This window comes from Carcharodon carcharias, chromosome 2 (genome assembly GCF_017639515.1).
Source record: "Carcharodon carcharias isolate sCarCar2 chromosome 2, sCarCar2.pri, whole genome shotgun sequence".
NCBI classification, from domain to species: domain Eukaryota; kingdom Metazoa; phylum Chordata; class Chondrichthyes; order Lamniformes; family Lamnidae; genus Carcharodon; species Carcharodon carcharias.
Window position 1 is genome coordinate 133,696,432 of NC_054468.1, and position 21,796 is coordinate 133,718,227.

Consider the following 21,796-nt stretch of genomic DNA (forward strand, 5'->3'; position numbering starts at 1 on the left):
ATTCAATTAAAGCCAGCTAGTCTGGATGCCTTGATTGTAGTTTGAGATGTTAATTAGATAAACGTAAGGCTAGAAGGGAAAGAGTACATTAGCATTTGTTGAATAAACCGTTCAAAATGGAATAAAATCTTGCACCTCGCTGACAGTCACCAAACAATATGTTTATATTACTAATAAAATTGGTGGAATGAGAAGATAATTGTAAGGAGATGTAAAATTAAAAAAAAAAATCTAGTAATACAATGGAAAATTTACATTTAAAGAGAAAGCTAGGTATAAACCGAGAGGAGTTTGTGTGTGAGAGAGTCAGAGGCATGTAAGATCTAACCAGTCTTTAAGCCCTACAACTGTGTCTGCAAAGGAACCAAATTGCAAAGTACCTCATTCTGAATTCGTAAGGTCAAATGTGGTTTGCTTGGTGTCTGTTTAAAATCTATGGGTTATTGTTGCCTTGGTGAAGATTTACCTGGGAGTGATTAATTTGGGGATTTGTTTAAATGTTATTATGGTAGCAATTTGTAGATGTGTGTGTGTTTAATTTCTTGTTAAATTAATAATTGTTTAATTTAGTTTTATATATAAACTTGAGACTTGGTGGTTTTATTCCTGAATTCAGAGTTGCATCTCAAACATACCAATTGAAAATATAGGTTATGACAGTTGTTCAAGTTTCCCTCTGGGATTTAAACAACTCAGTCTTTACCAACTACTGTGTCATAACAATTGGAGGCTCGTCCCCAAGACTAAAAGTGGAAATCAGTATTTACTGACAATATTGGATGTGTCTACCAGGTTTCCTGAAGCGATACCTTAAAAGAAATATTACAACTAATAGGATTATGGAGGAGTTAACTAAATTTTTCAGAAGATATGGTTTACCTAAGGAAATAAAATTTGACCTCTGATCTGATTGTATTTCACAACTGTTTAAGGAAGTAATAAACAGTTTGGGCTAAAACAGTTCAAGTCAATAGTTTATCATCCAGGTCTCAAGGAGCTTTGGAAAGGTGGCATCAAACTTTAAAAACCATGATGAGAGCGTACCATCAGGATTATCCACAGGATTGGGATAGGGGAATTCCATTTTTGCTATTAGAGATGCTCCAAATGCATTGACTGGTTTTAGTCCTTTTGGACTAATTTGTGGTCACGAGATAAGGGAACCAATGAAATTGATTCATAAGAAATTGGTGGGTCAAAATTCAGAAACTATTCTCCTGGATTATGTATCAAATTTCAGGGAAAGATTGAACAAAGCATGTGAGTTGGCTAGGGAACATTTAAAGATCTCACAGCAAGTGATGAAAGTTAAGGCAGATAAGAAAGCTAAAACTCGCAGTTTTGTTTCTGGAGAGAAAGTACTAGTTCTGTTCCCAGTACAAGGTGATTCATTAAATGCAAGGTTTAGTGGACCTTATAGGATTGAAAAGAAATTGAGTGAAGTAAATTATTTAATAAATACTCCAGATAGAAGAAAGAAGCAGAGGGTGTGTCACATGAATATGCTTAAAATGTACTTTGACAGGGAAGAGGAACAAAAAGAGGTATTTGTGATGGTGGATGATGAAAAAAAGGTAGAGGTGTAGGACTCTGAAATTTTCCTCTAATCAAATTGGATAATGAGATGGTACTTGAAAATTTAAATGAAATGTTGAGTTACCTTCCAAACGAGTGTCAAAGTGATTTGAAAAAGTTATTGTAGTCACCAAACCTATTTGTGGGAATAAATTGGGGAAGAGAAATTTAACTGTACATGATGTGTCTGCATAGATTTCATCTTCAATAAGGCAACATCCTTATAGAGTAAATCCAGCAAAATTATTACTAGTAGAAAAATAAATTGACTTTATGCTTCAAAATGATATCATGAGTCTAGTTGCAGTAACTGGAGTTCGCTTATTGTACTGGTACCGAAACTGGATGGAACACAAAGACTGTGTGTTGACTATCGAAAGGTGAATGCGGTGACAAAAGCAGATTCATATCCTATACTACATTTGGAGTATTGTATTGAGAAAGTTGGATAATCGAAATTTATCACAAAGATTTGCTTGCTAAAAGTGTATTGGCAGGTACCATTGTCGGAGAGAGCAAAGGAGATATCGGAAACAAAAACAGAAAATGCTGGAAAAACTCAGTAGGTTTAACAGCATCTGTGGTGAGAAAGACAGAGTTGGTGTTTCAAGTTTGAATGACTTCTTCAGAGCTCAGCATTAACAACTCAGCCTTTACCAACTGCTGTGTCATAACAGGAGTGAGAAACAGAGTTAATGTTTCTTCAGAACAGTTCATTTCAGGCCGTGATGTTAACTCTGTTTCTCTCTCCACAGATGCTGCCAGACCTGTTGAGTATTTGCAGCATTTTCTGTTTTGATTTTTTAAAATAAACTGAAAGTACTCATGTGACGTGTGATGTCATAGTGGATGGGGGAGAAATGAGAATATTGAATAGAGTTTCACAAGGGTCGCTACTTGGATCCTATTTCTAATTTTTAATATATAAACTCAATTACGTTCTGACCATATTTGCTGAAAGTGCAAAACAAGGTTGAGTAGCAAAAGAATGTAGCAAGAGAGTTGCACAAGGATGAAGATTGATATTGCCTCTGAGGATACCAAAAGTAAATCAATAGCATGTAAAGTACTACAAAAGTATTGGTATTCAGGACAAAAGCGGATAATGAACAGAACTGAATTAGCACAGGAAGATTTGGAAAGGGATGTTGACATAATTCAGACATAATTTCAGTAACCAAAGGTGGTATGATAAAGCATATAATCACAGCTAAAACAATATAATGCAAGTTGACAAAGGTTATGACTAATCCTGAAGACAAAATGGATGAGGAAAGATTACAGTAGTTTAACCTTGATAGTCCAGAAAGGCAACAGTTCAGGAGTTATCCTCACTGAAGTGTGCGATAGATGAAGTAATGTAGGCAAGGTAAACCTAGATTATTAATTCAAAAGAAACCAAGAGTTTTGACGATAGAGAAAAATCAGCAAAACACAAATTTAAAGTAAGTATCGCAATATTTTTTTATTTGAAGAGTTATAAACGTTTGGAATTGTCAACCAATAAAGGCTAACATGCAAAAGTATTGGGGTTCCTCAAAGTACATTTAGATATCATGCTGAGAGAGTGCATGTATAAGAGGCATACACTTCAATTGGATAGTTGACCTTTAACCACTTAAGTCTCAGATTCTGTAATATGGGGAAGACCAAGGTTATAAATGTTAAGCTTCCCCAAATTGTTAAAGTAATAGAATAGCAAATAATCAATACAATGTTTGTTAGCACCAGAGAATGCACAATTTGCATAACAACAGAATAGTTTGCACTATCATTCCTGATGATATGAATTATGAGTGCTTTATCAAAAATATTTTATGAGGCACTAGTTTGAATATCTGATCAACCACACCCTGAAGGTGTGAGGAGAAGTCAGTCTCTCTTTGGTCAAACTCAGATCTCCCAGTGGTTGCATGGAGATTAAGATGGTAAATGGGAGCTTTTTACTAATACATGCACAATTACAACATTGAATTTTTTTTCAATCATGGGCATGTCCATCAGGACAAAGACATTATTTGAGTCTGTGACAATATAGTGTATCCCAGTACAAATAAATTTTTGATTCCATATTATACTTTTAATGCAGAATATATCTTGTATTCATCTGTTCAAATGCTGTACCTCGACTACACATTAAAAATGCAGCCTTAGTAGCCCTCCAGTTCTGTGTGACCATCTAGAGATGTAAGTATTTCCTTATACCAAGTTTTTTCACCATCAAATACACAGCAAGGCCAAATACGAAGAGGTAAAGTAACAGATTTGTGTTTCAAGTTTGTGTGTAACCAACATAAGAAAGAAATGGCAGTTGTACAAAATCTGAAATCATTATCAAAGTCACAACAAACTCAACATCCAACTCCCAACGAGCTAGGGATCAGAGAAAAGCACAGAACAATTTCATGGAGATTGTCTGAAGACATATGAAAGGGTGCATTTCATTGGGGTGGGAAATAGCAAGATTAGACAGCCAAGACAGCAACAGGGATACCTGATAGAAATCAATGAAATAGGGAGTGTTTCAAATAAAATCTGAGGGATCGCTAGGGAGCCCAAGTCTGAAATTAAGCTGACATTGAAGACTTCGGACCAGCTCCCAGTTGGGTGGTAATAGAGAATGTTATGCAATTATGGTAGCACTTCTAGGAATCGGAGGTTTGCACAAATGACAAACTGGTCAGGAGGGGAATGACTCCTGTTTGTCAATGAATAGCAATGCCAATCTAAAAAAGATCATGACCACAAACCTACCTGGTCAAAGATAAACATTTTTAATATATTCATTCCATGGGATGTGGGCATTGCTGGCTAGGTGAGCATTTATTGCCCATCTCCAATTGCCCTTGAAAAGGTGGTGGTGTGCTGCCTCCTTGAATTGCTGCAGTCCGTCTATTGTAGGAACACCCACAGTGCTGTTAGGAAGGGAGTTCTAGGGTTTTGGCCAAGACACAGTGAAAAAGCAGCGATATAGTTCCAAGTGAGGATGGTGTGTGACTTGGAAGAGAACTAGCATGTAGTGGTGTACCCATGAATCTGCTGCCCTTGACCTCCTAGGTGGTCAAGTTTGCGGGTTTGGAAGGTGCTGTCGAAGGTGCCTTGGTATGTTGCTGCAGTGCATCTTGTAGATGGTACACACTGCTGCCACTGCATTGGTGGTGAAGGGAGTGAATGTTTAAGGATGACACTGAAAATTTGATAAATATATACCAACCTTCACACTTTCAAGTCTAATCTGATATCCTACACTTCCTCCTAGCCTCTCGATCCGTTCTTTGGCTACACGCTCAGCGACAGAAATAGCAGAAATCCTTCGAGGTTGTGTGCATATGATGTTTGCAACTGTTGCTGGAGGACCATTAAGAGAGTCATCCAGGATAAACTGAGGAATTTGAGTCGTCTTTCCACACCTGTGGAATTTTGAAAATAACTTATTTGAATATCTGTCAAACTTTCCAAGGCTGTGGAAATGCAAATAAATCCCTTCCTCTTAATACTTGAACAACCGAATAAGGGTTTAGGAAACTGGAAACTGTTAATCCATTGCCTGAAGAAATAACTTCTAACAGTCTAAATTTGTGTATTTTGGGAAAATTAATCCTACACCAAAAAGCAGTAAAATGTTTTTTTGAATCCTGAACAATTCACTGATATATTAAATAGCTATTATTTCAGTACTCAGCTTCAGCTCCAAATACTCCCCAATACCTAACTCCAAAAATGAGTGAGTACTGGGGAAGGGAATCAATAACAGAGGCTGAAATTTGAAACAAAATAAACATAGAATGTTGATGTTTTGCTTTAAATACTCAGTGATGACACCATTATCTGATCTATTCCATTTGAAGTTGTTTTGGCCCACAGCTGGCAGTTAATATTTTCACTGACATCTAGTTAAGAACCAACAAGGCTTATTTACTAAAAATGACCACCTTCCGTCATTACGGTTTTTAAAAAATTAATTTGTTGTTTATGGTGTCACCAGCAAAGCCAGTTGTCCAGGAAAATGGTGGTGAGCAGTCTTCTTGAACCGCTTCAGTCTGTCTGGTAAAGGTGCTGTTAGATTGCTTTAAGGTAAGGGATTCCAGGATTTTGACCCAATGCAGATAAAGGAATGGTAAAAACAAAAAAACTGCGGATGCTGGAAATCCAAAACAAAAACAGAATTACCTGGAAAAACTCAGCAGGTCTGGCAGCATCGGCGGAGAAGAAAAGAGTTGACGTTTCGAGCCCTCATGAGTTCTGTCGAAGGGTCATGAGGACTCGAAATGTCAACTCTTTTCTTCTCCGCCGATGCTGCCAGACCTGCTGAGTTTTTCCAGGTAATTCTGTTTTTGTAAAGGAATGGTAATACAGGTCCAAGTCAGGATGGTGTGTGACTTGCATCTTGTTGGCAATGGCATTCCCATGTGCCTATTACCATTGTCCATCTAGTTGGCAGAGATTGAGAGTTTGGGAGAAACTATATAAGAGATTTTGGCAAATTGCCGCAGCGCACTCTGTGGCCAGGGTGGTGAATGGGTTGATCAAGCAGACTGCTTTGTCCTGGAATGTAGAGAGCTTCTTGAGAGTTGCGGCAAATGCATCCATCCACATAATTCAAACATGTTCCATCACGTTATGGAATATTCAATATATACTCAAGTTTCTCTTGTAGAACTCAATTTAATTTGCACCATTTTGTGTGGCCAAATTACAAACTATGTTTTAATCTGTTTTAGCTAATGGACTGTATATTATTCCTATATTCTCCATACTTAAACCATCAGAAAATGCTGAGCAATTACGCAATCGTTCAAAAAATTAAGCATGCCAGCATTAGAACATTCTGTCAATTCCCATATCCACTTCCCTTAAACTTACCCAGTCATACCACTCACTACCAGCACCTGGGCCTTGTTCAGTAAATCTAAGATTGTGTCTCTTTCTTGAAATGCTGGAAGTTTCTTCCTCTCCTGCAACATTGACTGATACTGTCTGGAAGACTGAAATAACAATAACTTTCAAGAATCAAGAAATGACTTGGGATACAAGGAGGGCAAGCATCTGCCTCAGGCAACATATCTTAAAGATGATACAAAGAAATACAAATAAATTACAAGACAGAAACAGACCAAACAATGTGTTGGTGTTTACTCTCCAAACAAGCTATTAGTTCTAAAATCACATTTACCTGCCTTGTTCTCCTATCCCTTCAATCCTTTTCCCTTCATCCAACTGTCCAGTTGAATCCTAAATGTTAACAATAGTTTCTGCCTCAATCACTAACTCTGGAAGTAAATTCCCCAGCTTCACAACTCAGTACGAAGATATTTCTCCAGCTCTATGTTCTAAATCTCTTCTATTCATTCTTGCATTGATGTCTCTTCATTCGTGACCCCTCAACTTTGACCCCAGCGCTACTGGAAACAATCTCCTTCCATCTACTCTGTGCCATCCTTCCATAATTTTAAACATAATAACATTGCTCCACAGTCTGTGCTGTTATTTAACCTCATCTATCCAGTTGTAGCTACAGAATCTTTTGCAATAGCTTCTTTTTCGATTCCTGCATCATACTGTTGGGAGTCACCCAAAGATCTATCTTTGGTCTCTTTTTATTCTGCATCTACATGCTGCCCCTTGCCAACATCATTTGAAAAAAACATGTCAGGTTCCACATGTACACTAATGATACCCAGATCTACCTCACCACCACCTCTCTTGACCTGTCTCCCCGATTTGTCATGCTGCTGATCCGACATCCAGTATTGGATAAGCAGAAATTTCTTCCAAATGTATACTGCAAAGACCAAAGCCATCAACTTCAGTGCCTGCAAAAATCTCCATTCGTTAACCACAGAATCCAATCCTCTCCCTAGCCGCCATTCTAGGTTGAACCATTGCAACTTTAACATCCTATCTGATCCTGGGCTGAAATCTAAATCCCATATCATTCTGAGGCCACCTACGTTCATTTTTGTAACATTCTCATCTTCACCCCTGGTTCAACTTATAGAATAGTGGATCAAAGCATTTTACAGAACAGATCATTCAGTCAGTCATGTCTGTGCTGCTCTTTGAAAAAGCTGTCCAATTTAGACCCAGCATTTTCCCCCACAACGCTGCAGATTAGTTCTCTTCAAGTATAGGTCCAATGGCCTTCTAAAAGAATCTGATTCTACCATCCTTTCAGGTAATGCATTCCAGATCTTAACAGCTCTTTGTGTAAATAAATTTCCCGTCATTTCCCCAATAGTTCTTTTGGCAATTATTTTAAACCCATGATCTCTGGTTACTGATTCATTTGCCAAAAGAAATAGTTTCTTTCCACTTACTCTATCAAAACCCCTTATAATTCTGATTGCCCCTATCAGGTCTCCTAAAACCTTCTCTGCTCTAAAGAGAACAATACAGGCTTCTCCAAATCTCTCCACATAATTGAAGTCCCTGATCCCCATCATCATTCTGGTGAACCACCTCTGCACCCTCTCCAGGGCCTTGACAACCTTCCTAAAGTGGGTTGCCCAGATTTGTACATAATATTCCAGCTGAGGCCTAACCAGAGGCTTGTAAATATTTAGCATGACTTCCTTATTTTTCTATTCAATGCCACTATTTACAAAACCAAGAATCCCATGTGTTTTCTGAATCATCTTTGCAGGTGGCAGGGCAAGTTGATAAGATGCGTGAATATGCATCTCCAAGTACCTCAGCTCTCGAATCCCCCTTCACAATAGCAGCATCAAGATTAAACTGCTTCCGTGTTGTTCCCACCAAAGTGGATCACTTCACATTTATCTGTATTTAAATGGCACCTGCCACATGTTTGCCCATTTCACCAGTCGATATCTTCCTGAAGTCGGCTACTATGTTGCTCAATATTACTACTTTGACAAGTTTTGGATCATTTGCAAACTTTGAAATTGTACTCCATTATAACTAAGACCCAGTTGTTTATTTATATGCAAGAAAAGCACTGGTCCTAGTATCAAGTCTTGGGCAACCCTCTGTAAATTTCTCACCAGTCAGAAAAAAAAACATTAATTCATTCATCACCACTCTCTGCCTCCTATCCCTTAGCCAATTTTGCACTTAAGTTCTCATCATCCCTTCAATGCCATATGGTTCTATTTTCCGAATTAGCCTGTTATGAGGTACCTTGCCCAATGCCTTTTGCAAGTCCATATTTACATCGACTGCACCACCTTCATCAACCTTCTCCGTAACTTCAAATAACTCAACAAAGTTAATCAGACATGATTTTCCTTTCACCAAATCATGCTTGCTATCCCTTATAACCCATGTTTCTCTAAGTGAGAATTAAATTGTCATCCGTAGCCAAAACCTTCATCTGAGCCTTTGTTAATTCTGGACATGACTTACTGCTCCAGCTGGTCTTCCACCTTGTACTCTCCGAAAATTTGAACTCCTCAAAAACTCTCGCCACCTGTAACCTAGCACGTCGTTCCACTCACCTATCAACCCTGTGCTCGCTGACCTAAATCCTGATTCACCAATGCCTCAAATTTAAAATTCTCATCTGCGTTTTCAAACCCTTCAATGGCCTCACCACCCTCCTCCCCCACCCCTAATCTCTATTACCCCCTCCAGCTATTTAATGCTGCAAGATCTCTGTGCTCCTTTAATTATGGACTTCTTGCACATCACCAATTTCCATCACTCCAGCAGCCTAGGCCCTAAGCTCTGGAATTTCTTCCCTGATCCTTGCTGCCTCTCTACTTCTTTAACATGCTATTTAAAACTCTTTGACCAAGTTTTTGGTTGCCTGTCCTAATGGGGTTGGTGTCAAAACTGTTTGAAAATGCTCCTGTGAAGTGCCTTGGAATGTTTTACGTTAAGAGAGTTATACAAATGCATGTTGTTGTTTGAATGAAAAATACCTAACTTCTTCATGTCTTTCCTTGTACTTCCTCATACCATGATATCAAAAATATTTAACTTTGAATTGTAGAGCTGCTCATCACTATTAATTATTTAATTTTAAAAAGTCAAATCCTACATCAGGGAATTCCATCTAACTGGTATCCTGTATTTCCAAAGGACAGACCTTTACTAAAGAAAAAAGGTACCTTAACAATAAAATTCACAATACAAAGCACGCCACTATTAACCATCATATACCGTTCTTGAATAAAATTGGAGCATGGGTGAAGTTACCTGTTTGATTTGAAACTGTTTACAAAGTTTTTGGTTTTCCCTATATACGTTCTCCAGTTTCCAGTTATACTTTTTCAACTGTCTCCTCTTCAGATGCACATAACTCTCAGTTTCCATTACCACAGCCTCAGATTCTTCTTCCGGTAAATCATCATCATCTTCCACTTCTGCCCCAGCATCATCTTTCACTGCAACTACAACACATCAACCATGTTGGTTATAAATGACAAAGGCTAAACTACAATGAAAACCATACCAAAACCAAGTGCCAAAGCTGGTTTAGTGATAGCACTCCTGTCTCTGAGTCAAAAGGCTTGGGATTCAAGTCCTAGGCCAGAGATTTGAGCTGACATGCCCATTTCAGTATTGAGGAAGTGCTGCTGCACTGTTTCAGGTGCTGTCTTTCAGAAGAGATAAACTGAAGCCCCATCACGTGGATGTAAAAGATCCTATGGCTTTATTCAGGAGAGTTCTCACTGGTGTTGCTGCCCATATTTAGCCCTCAATCAACATTACCAGAGCAGATGATCTAGTCATTTATTTTATTGGTGTTTCTGGGAGCTTGCTGTGTGCAGATTAGTTGCTGCATTTTGTACACTGCAAATAGGGGCAACGCTTCAAAAGTGCTTCACTGGTTATAAAGTACTTTGGGACATTCTGAGGCTATGAAAGGCACTATACAAACATAAGTCTTTTTTTGTTGTTACTTAAAGCAAAATATAAAAAGGCCCACTGAACATCTCCCCACTCTCCAACAATGGATCCTGGTTCAAGACCTGTTGCCTGCTGTATTGGCCCTAAAACTGTTAGCCTCAGCGCCCTGGAATTTTCCCTTTTATTAAAAAAATGTTTCAATGAAGTCTATGTTCACTGCAGTAATTACCATACTATTGCACAAGGAAACTCCTTTAAAACTCAAGGAATTACTCCTTAGAACTCAAGTCGTAGCTTGTGCTTTTCTTAGCTCTGCAACAAAAACTTTCGAGGGTGCAATGGGTACCACAACAAATCTCAATGACTCCAGTTTCATAATAGTACCTGCCAGTTGATGATAAAAAGGATAGTTGCGAGGTGTTTGGTCACCATTAGTTTGTTCAGTCAAGACAGAGAGCACAACAGGAGGCACACTGTATTCATGGGTGGTTTCAAGGAGTAGTTTGCTCATTTTCGCTTCATTTTCTAAGCATATGATCAATGTGTGAACCACTGGTTCATTTGTTTTTGCTGCTAACAAGGCCTCTCCATAGAGGTGTTCGGTTATATGCAAACGGCAAGCTTGGGGTAGACTGTCGTTGATAGAAGAAAAGGCTAAAAGTGGGACCTCATACGGATATTTATTACCAGGTGGAAATCGGATCTCAAGTGTGTATAGGTGTGCATTGCTATCACAACGCAAATGACTGTCCTCTTTCCTTTCTTCCCTTGAAGGAAGCTCATGTCTCAATTTACATCTCGACCCAAAGCGGCAACTACCCTTCAGGTAATGCTGACAAATGTTTTTCAGAGACTTTGATGCTGAGTCTTCGGTCTCAGACCTTCTCGACTTATTAAGCTTCTGTGTTAGAAACACAAGTGCCAATTCAATGCTCCAGACTCGGTTTTGAATCCTTTCAGAGAATTTGCTCTCGTATATGGAGCTAAGAGCAAATGCTTCTTCTTGCCTCCGCTCCACACAGTCCTCCATGCTAATATTCCCAAATTTGGGAGAGGCCTTGATTCTATCTTTGAACTTTTCCCTAAAGCACTGCTGCAATAGATATTCCAAAGATGATCCTACATCTCCATCAAACATTTTGAGCGCCAATATGCAACGTTCTGTATGAAAACCATACCTAAGATAAAAATAAGCATGTTATTTTTACATAACATCACAATTCATTGCAATATATGCCTCTATGACAAAAATAAGTTAACCATAAATATATGCAATAGTCAGCCCTCAAGTGCAATTGGAAGAATAGATTACAGGTTCTGTACCATGAACAAGTTGTCATGGTTAACAGCCAGGGAATTTGAGCTAAAACTATTTATATTAACAGTAGTTAAATTAAACCCTACCTCTAAATAAGCTAAATACTACAGATGCTGGAAATCTGAAATAAAAACAAAAATGCTGGAAATACTCAGCAGGTCAGGCAGCCTATCAGTTGTGGATCAGTTGGGTACACAAGATTCCAGGTTCAAGTGCCACTACAGGTTTTGGGGATAAAAATCAAGGATGACGATCCAGTGCAGTACTGAGAGTGAGTGCTGCACTGTCAGAGGTTCTGACTTTCAGATAAGACGTTAAACTGAGGCCTCATCTGCCTGCTTGGGTGGATGCAAAAGATCCCCATGGCACTATTTTTGAAGCAGTGGAGTTATCCTTTTGTCTTGGCCAATATTTATCCCTGCGTCAAAATCACAAAAACAGATTATCTGGTTATTGTTACATTGCTGTTTGTGGGGGTCTGCTGTGTGTAATTGGTTGCCACGTTTCCTACATTACAACAATGACTACACTTCAAAAATACTTCCTTAGCTGTAAAGCACTTTGAAACATTCAGTGATCATGAAAAGTGCAATATAAATGCACGTCTTTCTTTCTTTCCCATCTGTGGAGTGAGAAACAGAGTTTCCCCTCCATATTGTCTGGCAGCTGTAGACATTTTCATTTCTAAAATGTTTGAAAGTGCTGAGAACATGCAATTACCTTAAGGCACTCTCTCTCCCTTACCTGCCCTCCAGCATTGGAAGCCCACCTGCCGTCTTTAATTGGATCATGAGCCCATGCCACTAATTGGCCTTTTCATTGACAATTGTATCAGGGCCTACTTCTGATGGGGTATGGGGTTGGAATCTGGAAACGATCCCAATGTTGAGGCTCTGGCCCCAGACCAAAAAACCAGAACATCAATTCTGCTTCTCTCTCCAGAGATACTGCTTGTCCTGATGAATGTTTCCAGCATTTTGTTTTTATTCTAAATAATCTAGAACTATTTACAGCTTCTGCAAACCTTTAGTAGGCTCAAACTTCAATTATAAAAAACACATTTCTGAGACATGAATCTACTATCAAACAACAGGATTAGAAGATGGAAGATAAACTTTGCACATGGACCCACACCCACACTCCCATTCTTTTCAATGGATAAGGCACCACACTACCACTTCTAACTCACACAAAAAGGAAAACACATGGAACCCAATTTTATCTCTATGCAAATCAGTTTGAATGAGTTAAAATTTCATTCCATATGCAGTGCATGCATTTCTTATTGTATTCCACTGTTAAAAACAAACAGGATGTATTCTAAATGAGCATAGTATAAAGCGTTTTGGGACTCTGGCAAACTGGAGGAAGGGCACTGCCTAGGAGCTGGCCTCAGTCCCAAAGAATTGTGTAGTGCACTATTAATCTAGTTTGACATCTTTACCAGGAAGGGAATAACCATTGATACTTGAGCAAAACAGGATAAGTTATCAATAAGAATTCAAAAAAAAGTATAGATTTGTATTTTGTTCTCTAAATAAGGGGGTAGTTTGCATGATGGTGTTGAACGAACAATTTTAATTAGGGTAACTATGAGGCATAAAAAAACGAATTGGAGGGCAACATACAAGGAAGTGAACTGTTCTTTATTGTCAAAGAAATAATTATCCAGACGCCAGGAAAACAAACTATCACAGTATCCTTATTTATTGAAAGCACGTACTTCAACTACATCATCCTATAGTCTTGCAAAGAAATCCATTTTGTCTACTATAAGATGCACAGTATGTTTAATGACACAAAGTAAAGTGTAATATGAGATTAAGTTTGCAGCTAAAGTTTGGGAGTCTTAGGACAGAAACAGTGGAGAGAGATGCCCATTTTTGGTTTCTATCCAGAATTGTTGTTTGGCAACTTTCTCACCAACTAACTTTATTATTATGAATGTCCTGCTGGGAAGGTAAGCAAAAAGAAATTGAACACTGGTGCCCAAAACCCCTGCATTCACTTTCAATTTTCCTTAGATATAGATGTGGCCCCAGACAACTGCAATTGTTACAAACCATTCAAGGGGAAAGAAACTATAGACCAGTCAGCCTTTTATTGATAAAAACAAAAAAAACTGCGGATGCTGGAAATCCAAAACAAAAACAGAATTACCTGGAAAAACTCAGCAGGTCTGGCAGCATCGGCGGAGAAGAAAAGAGTTGACGTTTCAAGTCCTCATGACCCTTCGACAGAACTTGAGTTCGAGTCCAAGAAAGAGCTGAAATATAAGCTGGTTTAAGGTGTGTGTGTGGGGGGCGGAGAGATAGAGAGACAGAGAGGTGGCGGGGGGGGTGGTGGTTGTAGGGACAAACAAGCAGTGATAGAAGCAGATCATCAAAAGATGTCAACGACAATAGTACAATAGAACACATAGGTGTTAAAGTTAAAGTTGGTGATATTATCTAAACAAATGTGCTAATTAAGAATGGATGGTAGGGTACTCAAGGTATAGCTCTAGTGGGGTTTTTTTATAATGGAAATAGGTGGGAAAAGGAAAATCTTTATCACTTATTGGAAAAAAAAAGGAAGGGGGAAACAGAAAGGGGGTGGGGATGGGGGAGGGAGCTCACGACCTAAAGTTGTTGAATTCAATATTCAGTCCGGAAGGCTGTAAAGTCCCTAGTCGGAAGATGAGGTGTTGTTCTTCCAGTTTGCATTGGGCTTCACTGGAACAATGCAGCAAGCCAAGGACAGACATGTGGGCAAGAGAGCAGGGTGGAGTGTTAAAATGGCAAGTGACAGGGAGGTTTGGGTCATTCTTGCGGACAGACCGCAGGTGTTCTGCAAAGCGGTCGCCCAGTTTACGTTTGGTCTCTCCAATGTAGAGGAGACCACATTGGGAGCAACGAATGCAGTAGACTAAGTTGGGGGAAATGCAAGTGAAATGCTGCTTCACTTGAAAGGACTGTTTGGGTCCTTGGACGGTGAGGAGAGAGGAAGTGAAGGGGCAGGTGTTGCATCTTTTGCGTGGGCATGGGGTGGTGCCATAGGAGGGGGTTGAGGAGTAGGGGGTGATGGAGGAGTGGACCAGGGTGTCCTGGAGGGAGCGATCCCTACGGAATGCCGATAAGGGGGGTGAAGGGAAGATGTGTTTGGTGGTGGCATCATGCTGGAGTTGGCGGAAATGGCGGAGGATGATCCTTTGAATGCGGAGGCTGGTGGGGTGATAAGTGAGGACAAGGGGGACCCTATCATGTTTCTGGGAGGGAGGAGAAGGCGTGAGGGCGGATGCGCGGGAGATGGGCCGGACACGGTTGAGGGCCCTGTCAACGACCGTGGGTGGAAAACCTCGGTTAAGGAAGAAGGAGGACATGTCAGAGGAACTGTTTTTGAATGTAGCATCATCGGAACAGTTGCGACGGAGGCGAAGGAACTGAGAGAATCCCTCTACACCTCCATCCCCCACCAGGATGGTCTGAGGGCCCTTAGCTTCTTCCTCGAACAGAGGTCCGAACAATCCCCATCCACCACTACTCTCCTCCGTCTGGCTGAACTTGTTCTCACGCTGAACAATTTCTCCTTCAACTCCTCTCACTTCCTCCAAATAAAAGGTGTGGCTATGGGTACCCGCATGGGCCCCAGCTATGCCTGTCTCTTTATGGGGTATGTGGAACATTCCTTGTTCCAGTCCTACTCCGGCCCCCTTCCACAACTCTTTCTCCGGTACATCGATGATTACTTCGGTGCCGCTTCATGCTCTCGTCAGGACTTGGAAAAATTTATTAATTTTGCTTCCAGTCTCCACCCCTCCATCATTTTCACGTGGTCCATCTCTGACACTTCCCTTCCCTTCCTTGACCTCTCTGTCTCAATCTCTGGTGATAGACTGTCCACCAATATCCATTACAAACCCACCGACTCCCACAGCTATCTCGACTACAGCTCCTCACACCCCGCTTCCTGTAAGGACTCCATCCCATTCTCTCAGTTCCTTCGCCTCCGTCGCATCTGTTCCGATGATGCTACATTCAAAAACAGTTCCTCTGACATGTCCTCCTTCTTCCTTAACCGAGGTTTTCCACCCACGGTCGTTGACAGGGCCCTCAACCGTGTCCGGCCCATCTCCCGCGCATCCGCCCTCACGCCTTCTCCTCCCTCCCAGAAACATGATAGGGTCCCCCTTGTCCTCACTTATCACCCCACCAGCCTCCGCATTCAAAGGATCATCCTCCGCCATTTCCGCCAACTCCAGCATGATGCCACCACCAAACACATCTTCCCTTCACCCCCCTTATCGGCATTCCGTAGGGATCGCTCCCTCCGGGACACCCTGGTCCACTCCTCCATCACCCCCTACTCCTCAACCCCCTCCTATGGCACAACCCCATGCCCACGCAAAAGATGCAACACCTGCCCCTTCACTTCCTCTCTCCTCACCGTCCAAGGACCCAAACACTCCTTTTAAGTGAAGCAGCATTTCACTTGCATTTCCCCCAACTTAGTCTACTGCATTCGTTGCTCCCAATGTGGTCTCCTCTACATTGGAGAGACCAAACGTAAACTGGGCGACCGCTTTGCAGAACACCTGCGGTCTGTCCGCAAGAATGACCCAAACCTCCCTGTCACTTGCCATTTTAACACTCCACCCTGCTCTCTTGCCCACATGTCTGTCCTTGGCTTGCTGCATTGTTCCAGTGAAGCCCAACGCAAACTGGAAGAACAACACCTCATCTTCCGACTAGGGACTTTACAGCCTTCCGGACTGAATATTGAATTCAACAACTTTAGGTCGTGAGCTCCCTCCCCCATCCCCACCCCCTTTCTGTTTCCCCTTCCTTTTTTTTTTCCAATAAATTATAAAGATTTTCCTTTTCCCACCTATTTCCATTATAAAAAAAACCCCACTAGAGCTATACCTTGAGTGCCCTACCATCCATTCTTAATTAGCACATTCGTTTAGATAATATCACCAACTTTAACACCTATGTGTTCTATTGTACTATTGTCGTTGACATCTTTTGATGATCTGCTTCTATCACTGCTTGTTTGTCCCTACAACCACACCACCCCCCCTCCACCTCTCTGTTTCTCTATCTCTCCGCCCCCCACACACACACCTTAAACCAGCTTATATTTCAGCTCTTTCTTGGACTCGAACTCAAGTTCTGTCGAAGGGTCATGAGGACTCGAAACGTCAAGTCTTTTCTTCTCCGCCGATGCTGCTAGCCTTTTATTGATGGTGCAGAAACCTTTAGAGGTAATAATTCAGGGCTAAAGTAATTGGCACTTGGAAAAGTATGATCTAATACAGGAAAGTTAGCATGGCTTTCATAAGAAGTTCATAAGAAACAGGAGCAGCAGTAGGACATTTGGCCCATCAAGCCTGCTCCGCTATTCAATAAGATGCTTACAGCAAATCATGTTTTGCTAACTTAATTGAGTTCTTTGATGATGTAACAGACAGGGTTGATAAGGATAGAGCAGTAATGTGCACAAAGACTTTCAAAAGATGTTTAATAAAGCGCCACATAATAAACATGTTTGAAAACTCAAAGCTCGTGGGATTAAAGGGACAGTGTCAATGTGGACACAAAATTGGCTAAGGGACAGAAAGCAGTGATGAATGGTTGTTTTTCAGACTGAAGGGAAACATACAGTGCGTTGGTATTAGGACTGCTGCTCTTTTTGATGTGTGTTAATGACATTGAAATTATGCCATGCATACCCTTCCAAGTTTTCAGATGACATGAAACTCAAATCTAGTAAAACATTGAGGAGGGTAGTAACAGACTTCAGAAAGAATGTGAAATAAAAGCAAAATACTGCAGTTCTGGAAATCTGAACTATAAATAGCAAATGCTGAAAGCACTTGGTAGGTCAGGCAGAATTTGTGGAGTTAGAAACAGTGTTAACATTTTAGGTCAATAACCTTTCATCAAAACTCAAAAAAGTTAGAGATTTTACAGTTCATACGCAAGCATGGAGCTAGATTAAAAGGCAGGAGATGGGGTGAGAATAGATCAAAGGGGAAGGACTGTGATAGGATGGAGGGCAGGATAGAATAAATGACAAAGCGGATGATGGTGCAAGCTCAAAGTGGATAGTAATAGGACAAGTTAAAGACACAAAACATGGATCTAGGGGAGGTGTAAATGGTAATAGCAAACCAACTACCAGCATCTGGTGTCCGATAAAATGGGAGCAGTGGTTATGGTCTAAAGTTACTGAATTCAATGTTTAGGCTGGAAGGCTGTAAAATCCCCAAATGAAAGCAGAGGTGCTGTTCCTCAAGCTTGCAGTGAAGTTCATTGGAACAGTTTTGGGGGCTGAAGAAATGAAAAGCAAAGTTGATGGAACTTTCCAGCTCGGGGCAAGAGCAGGAAGCTGCCCGAACACAGTAATTAATGCACGAGAAAAAATAACAAGGGAGAGGTCCCTTATAGGACAGGGACAAAAACATACATGAATTCCACATAAAGGCAAGCTGGCCCCAACCGCTTCCTCTTCACCATGGACGTCCAATCCCTCTACACCTCCATCCCCCACCAGGATGGTCTGAGGGCCCTTAGCTTCTTCCTCAAACAGAGACCCGAACAATCCCCATCCACCGCTACTCTCCTCCGTCTGGCTGAACTTGTTCTCACACTGAACAATTTCTCCTTCAACTCCTCTCACTTCCTCCAAATAAAAGGTGTGGCTATGGGTAGCCGCATGGGCCCCAGCTATGCCTGTCTCTTTATGGGGTATGTGGAACATTCCTTGTTCCAATCCTACTCCGGCCCCCTTCCACAACTCTTTCTCCGGTACATTGATGATTACTTCGGTGCTGCTTCATGCTCTCGTCGGGACCCCTCCATCATTTTCACGTGGTCCATCTCTGACACGTCCCTTCCCTTCCTTGACCTCTCTGTCTCAATCTCTGGTGATAGACTGTCCACCAATATCCATTACAAGCCTACCGACTCCCACAGATACCTCAACTACAGCTCCTCACACCCCGCTTCCTGTAAGGACTCCATCCCATTCTCTCAGTTCCTTCGCCTCCGTCGCATCTGTTCCAATAATGCTATCTTCAAAAACTGTTCCTCTGACATGCCCTCCTTCTTCCTTAACCAAGGTTTTCCACCTACAGTCGTTGACAGGGCCCTCAACTGTGTCTGGCCCATCTCCCGCGCATCCGCCCTCACGCCTCTCCGCCCTCCCAGAAACATGATAGGGTCCCCCTTGTCCTCACTTATCACCCCACCAGCCTCCGCATCCAAAGGATCATCCTCCGCCATTTCCGCCAACTCCAGCATGATGCCACCACCAAACACATTTTCCCTTCACTCTCCGTCGGCATTCCGTAGGGATCGTTCCCTCCGGGACACCTGGTCCACTCCTCCATCACCCCCTACTCCTCAACCCCCACCTATGGCATTTCCCCATGCCCACACAAAAGCTGTAACACCTGCCCCTTCACTTCCTCTCTCCTCACCGTCCAAGGGCCCAAACACTCCTTTCAAGTGAAGCAGCATTTCACTTGCATTTCCCCCAACTTAGTCTACTGCATTCGTTGCTCCCAATGCGGTCTCCTCTACATTGGAGAGACCAAGCGTAAACTGGGCGACTGCTTTGCAGAACACCTGCGGTCTGTCCGCAAGAATGACCCAAACCTCCCTGTCGCTTGCCATCTTAACACTCCACCCTGCTCTCTTGCCCACATGTCTGTCCTTGGCCTGCTGCATTGTTCCAGTGAAGCCCAACGCAAACTGGAGGAACAGCACCTCTTCTTCCGACTAGGCACTTTACAGCTTTCCGGCCTGAATATTGAATTCAACAACTTTAGGTCTTGAGCTCCCTCCTCCATCCCCACCCCCTTTCTGTTTCTTCCCCCTTCCTTTTGTTTTTTTTCCAATAATTTATATAGATTTTTCTTTTCCCACCTATTTCCATTATTTTTAAATCTTTTATGCCCCCCCACCCCCAATAGAGCTATACCTTGAGTGCCCTACCATCCATTCTTAATTAGCACATTCGTTTAGATAATATCACCAACTTCAACACCTATGTGTTCTTTTGTTCCTTTGTCTGTGACATCGTTTGATGATCTGCTCCTATCACTGCTTGCTTGTCCCTACAACAACACCCTCCCCCTCCACTCTCCCCTCTCTCCACCCACCCACCTTAAACCAGCTTATATTTCACTCCTCTCATTGTAAAGAAAAAATCAGTTCTATTGAACGGTCATGAGGACTCGAAACGTCAACTCTTTTCTTCTCCGCTGATGCTGCCAGACCTGCTGAGTTTTTCCAGGTAATTCTGGTTTTGTTTTGTAGCTAGAACCTATATTGCTTCCCATACTGACAGCTTTTATTTGGAAGGAGTGAGTGGAGTTGAAGAAAAAGTTGATCAACTTAAGATAGGAACCAGTTGGGGATCATTCAAAAGGAGGAGCAGATGGCCTGAGGCAGTTCTGATGGGGAGGGATGGAGGAACTGGACATCTAAAGAAAGGAAATAGGTAGTCAGGAAACTGTAAGTGGTTAAAGTGGCAGCAGGCTGCAGAGGAATTGCAGATGTAGATTGGACATGGGGGGGGTGCGGGAAAGAGTGGAATCAAGGCAGTTGGAAATAAGTTCAATGGGACAGGGAACAGGCTGAAATGATGAGTCTCCCACCGCTGTCCAGTTTGTGGATCTTGGGAATGAAATAGAAGCGGGTTGCGAAGGATTGGGGAACTCTGAGATGGGAGACCATGGTGGGACTGGATATGACCTTCAGAAGACAGTCTGTGAAACAATGATGATGGTGGGATTACGGTCTGAAGGTATTAGGATAGTTGATGTTCAGCCTCAACAAAGTAGCAATCTGTTCCGTCGATTTAGCAGATATGTAACGGCTGGACTTGAGATGTGGAGTGCTGCAAATTGATGATGAAATAAACAGCCTGGTGAAATGGGTAGACAAAATTTAACTCAAAAAAGTATGAAGTGATGCATTTTGGTAGGAAGAATGGGGAGTGGCAAATCGGCTACATGGTACAATTTTAAAAAAGATGCAGGAACAGACAGCTGGAATGTGCATAGGCAAATCTTTGAAGGGGGCAGGATAAGTTGAGAAGTATGTTAAAAAAGCATCCAGGATCCTTAGCTTTAAAAACAGAGGCATATAGTACAAAAGCATGGAAGTTATGCAAAACTTTTACAAAGCACAAAGCTCCAGCTGGAATAGTGTGTCCAATCTGGGCACTACACTTTAGAAAGGATGTCAAGGCCTTAGAGAGGATGCACAGGAGATTTACTGGAATGGTACCAAGGTTTAAAGACTTTAATTATTTGGAAGCCAGGGCTGTTCTCCTTTGAACATCTCTATTAAATCTATTTTATTAAATCTAATTTTATCTATTAAATCTCAACTTTCTCTGCTTTGAGTTCTAAAAGGGTTTTGATAGAATAAATAAGCAGAAACTGTATCCAGTGCACTAGGATCAGTAGCCAAAGAAGATAGACTTCAATTAATTGGCAAAAGAACCAAAGGTAAAATAAGGAGGTCCGTTTCTTTTTTACACCATCTGTCATGATCTGGATTGCACTGCTTGAAAGAGTGATGGAAGATGATTCAACAATAATTTTCCAAAGTAAATCGAATAAATACTTGAAAGGCAAAAATTTGCAAGGCTTTGGAGAGAGAACAGGAGAGTAGGGCTGACTGGATAGCTCTTTCAATTAGCCAACATAGCCAAATAGCCTCCTTCTATGCTGCAATGTTCTACGATTCCATGAATCTATGAATTGTAACTGCCTGTAGTATATATTGATTAAACTGAACACTCAGCAGTTTCTAAAACCAGTATTAAATGCACCATCCAGTCGTGGTCCAGCTAAAGCTAATCAAACTCTTTTCAGGAAGATTTCAGTCTGAGTACAAAGACTCAACCCAACTTGAGATGACGATTTTTTTTGTTCTTTTATAATTGTTTCCTTTGACAGCATTGCATCTATCCCCCAATTCTTCTCGAACAGAAAAGTTGCTGAGCAAGGTATGATTCATAAAGATTACAAAAGTACTGAAATATTAGCAAAATAACTAACTCCGTTCCCTCAAGTACATCTCACAACAG

The 21,796-nt window shown here is 41.3% G+C and overlaps 1 protein-coding gene across 5 annotated transcripts in view; it reads right to left on the bottom strand.

Annotated features, from left to right (window-relative positions):
• The window catches only part of dhx57 (DEAH (Asp-Glu-Ala-Asp/His) box polypeptide 57), a 101,734-nt gene that overhangs the window by 60,217 nt on the left and 19,721 nt on the right, over positions 1-21,796 (bottom strand). For all 5 annotated transcript variants that reach the window (XM_041182836.1, XM_041182834.1, XM_041182832.1 and 2 more), the window contains 4 exons: positions 10,774-11,567; positions 9,736-9,929; positions 6,439-6,560; positions 4,790-4,985 (listed from right to left, as the gene is read on the bottom strand). In XM_041182836.1, the coding sequence (XP_041038770.1) occupies positions 4,790-4,985; positions 6,439-6,560; positions 9,736-9,929; positions 10,774-11,567 (1,306 nt within the window). The remainder of the gene's footprint in view (positions 1-4,789; positions 4,986-6,438; positions 6,561-9,735; positions 9,930-10,773; positions 11,568-21,796) is intronic.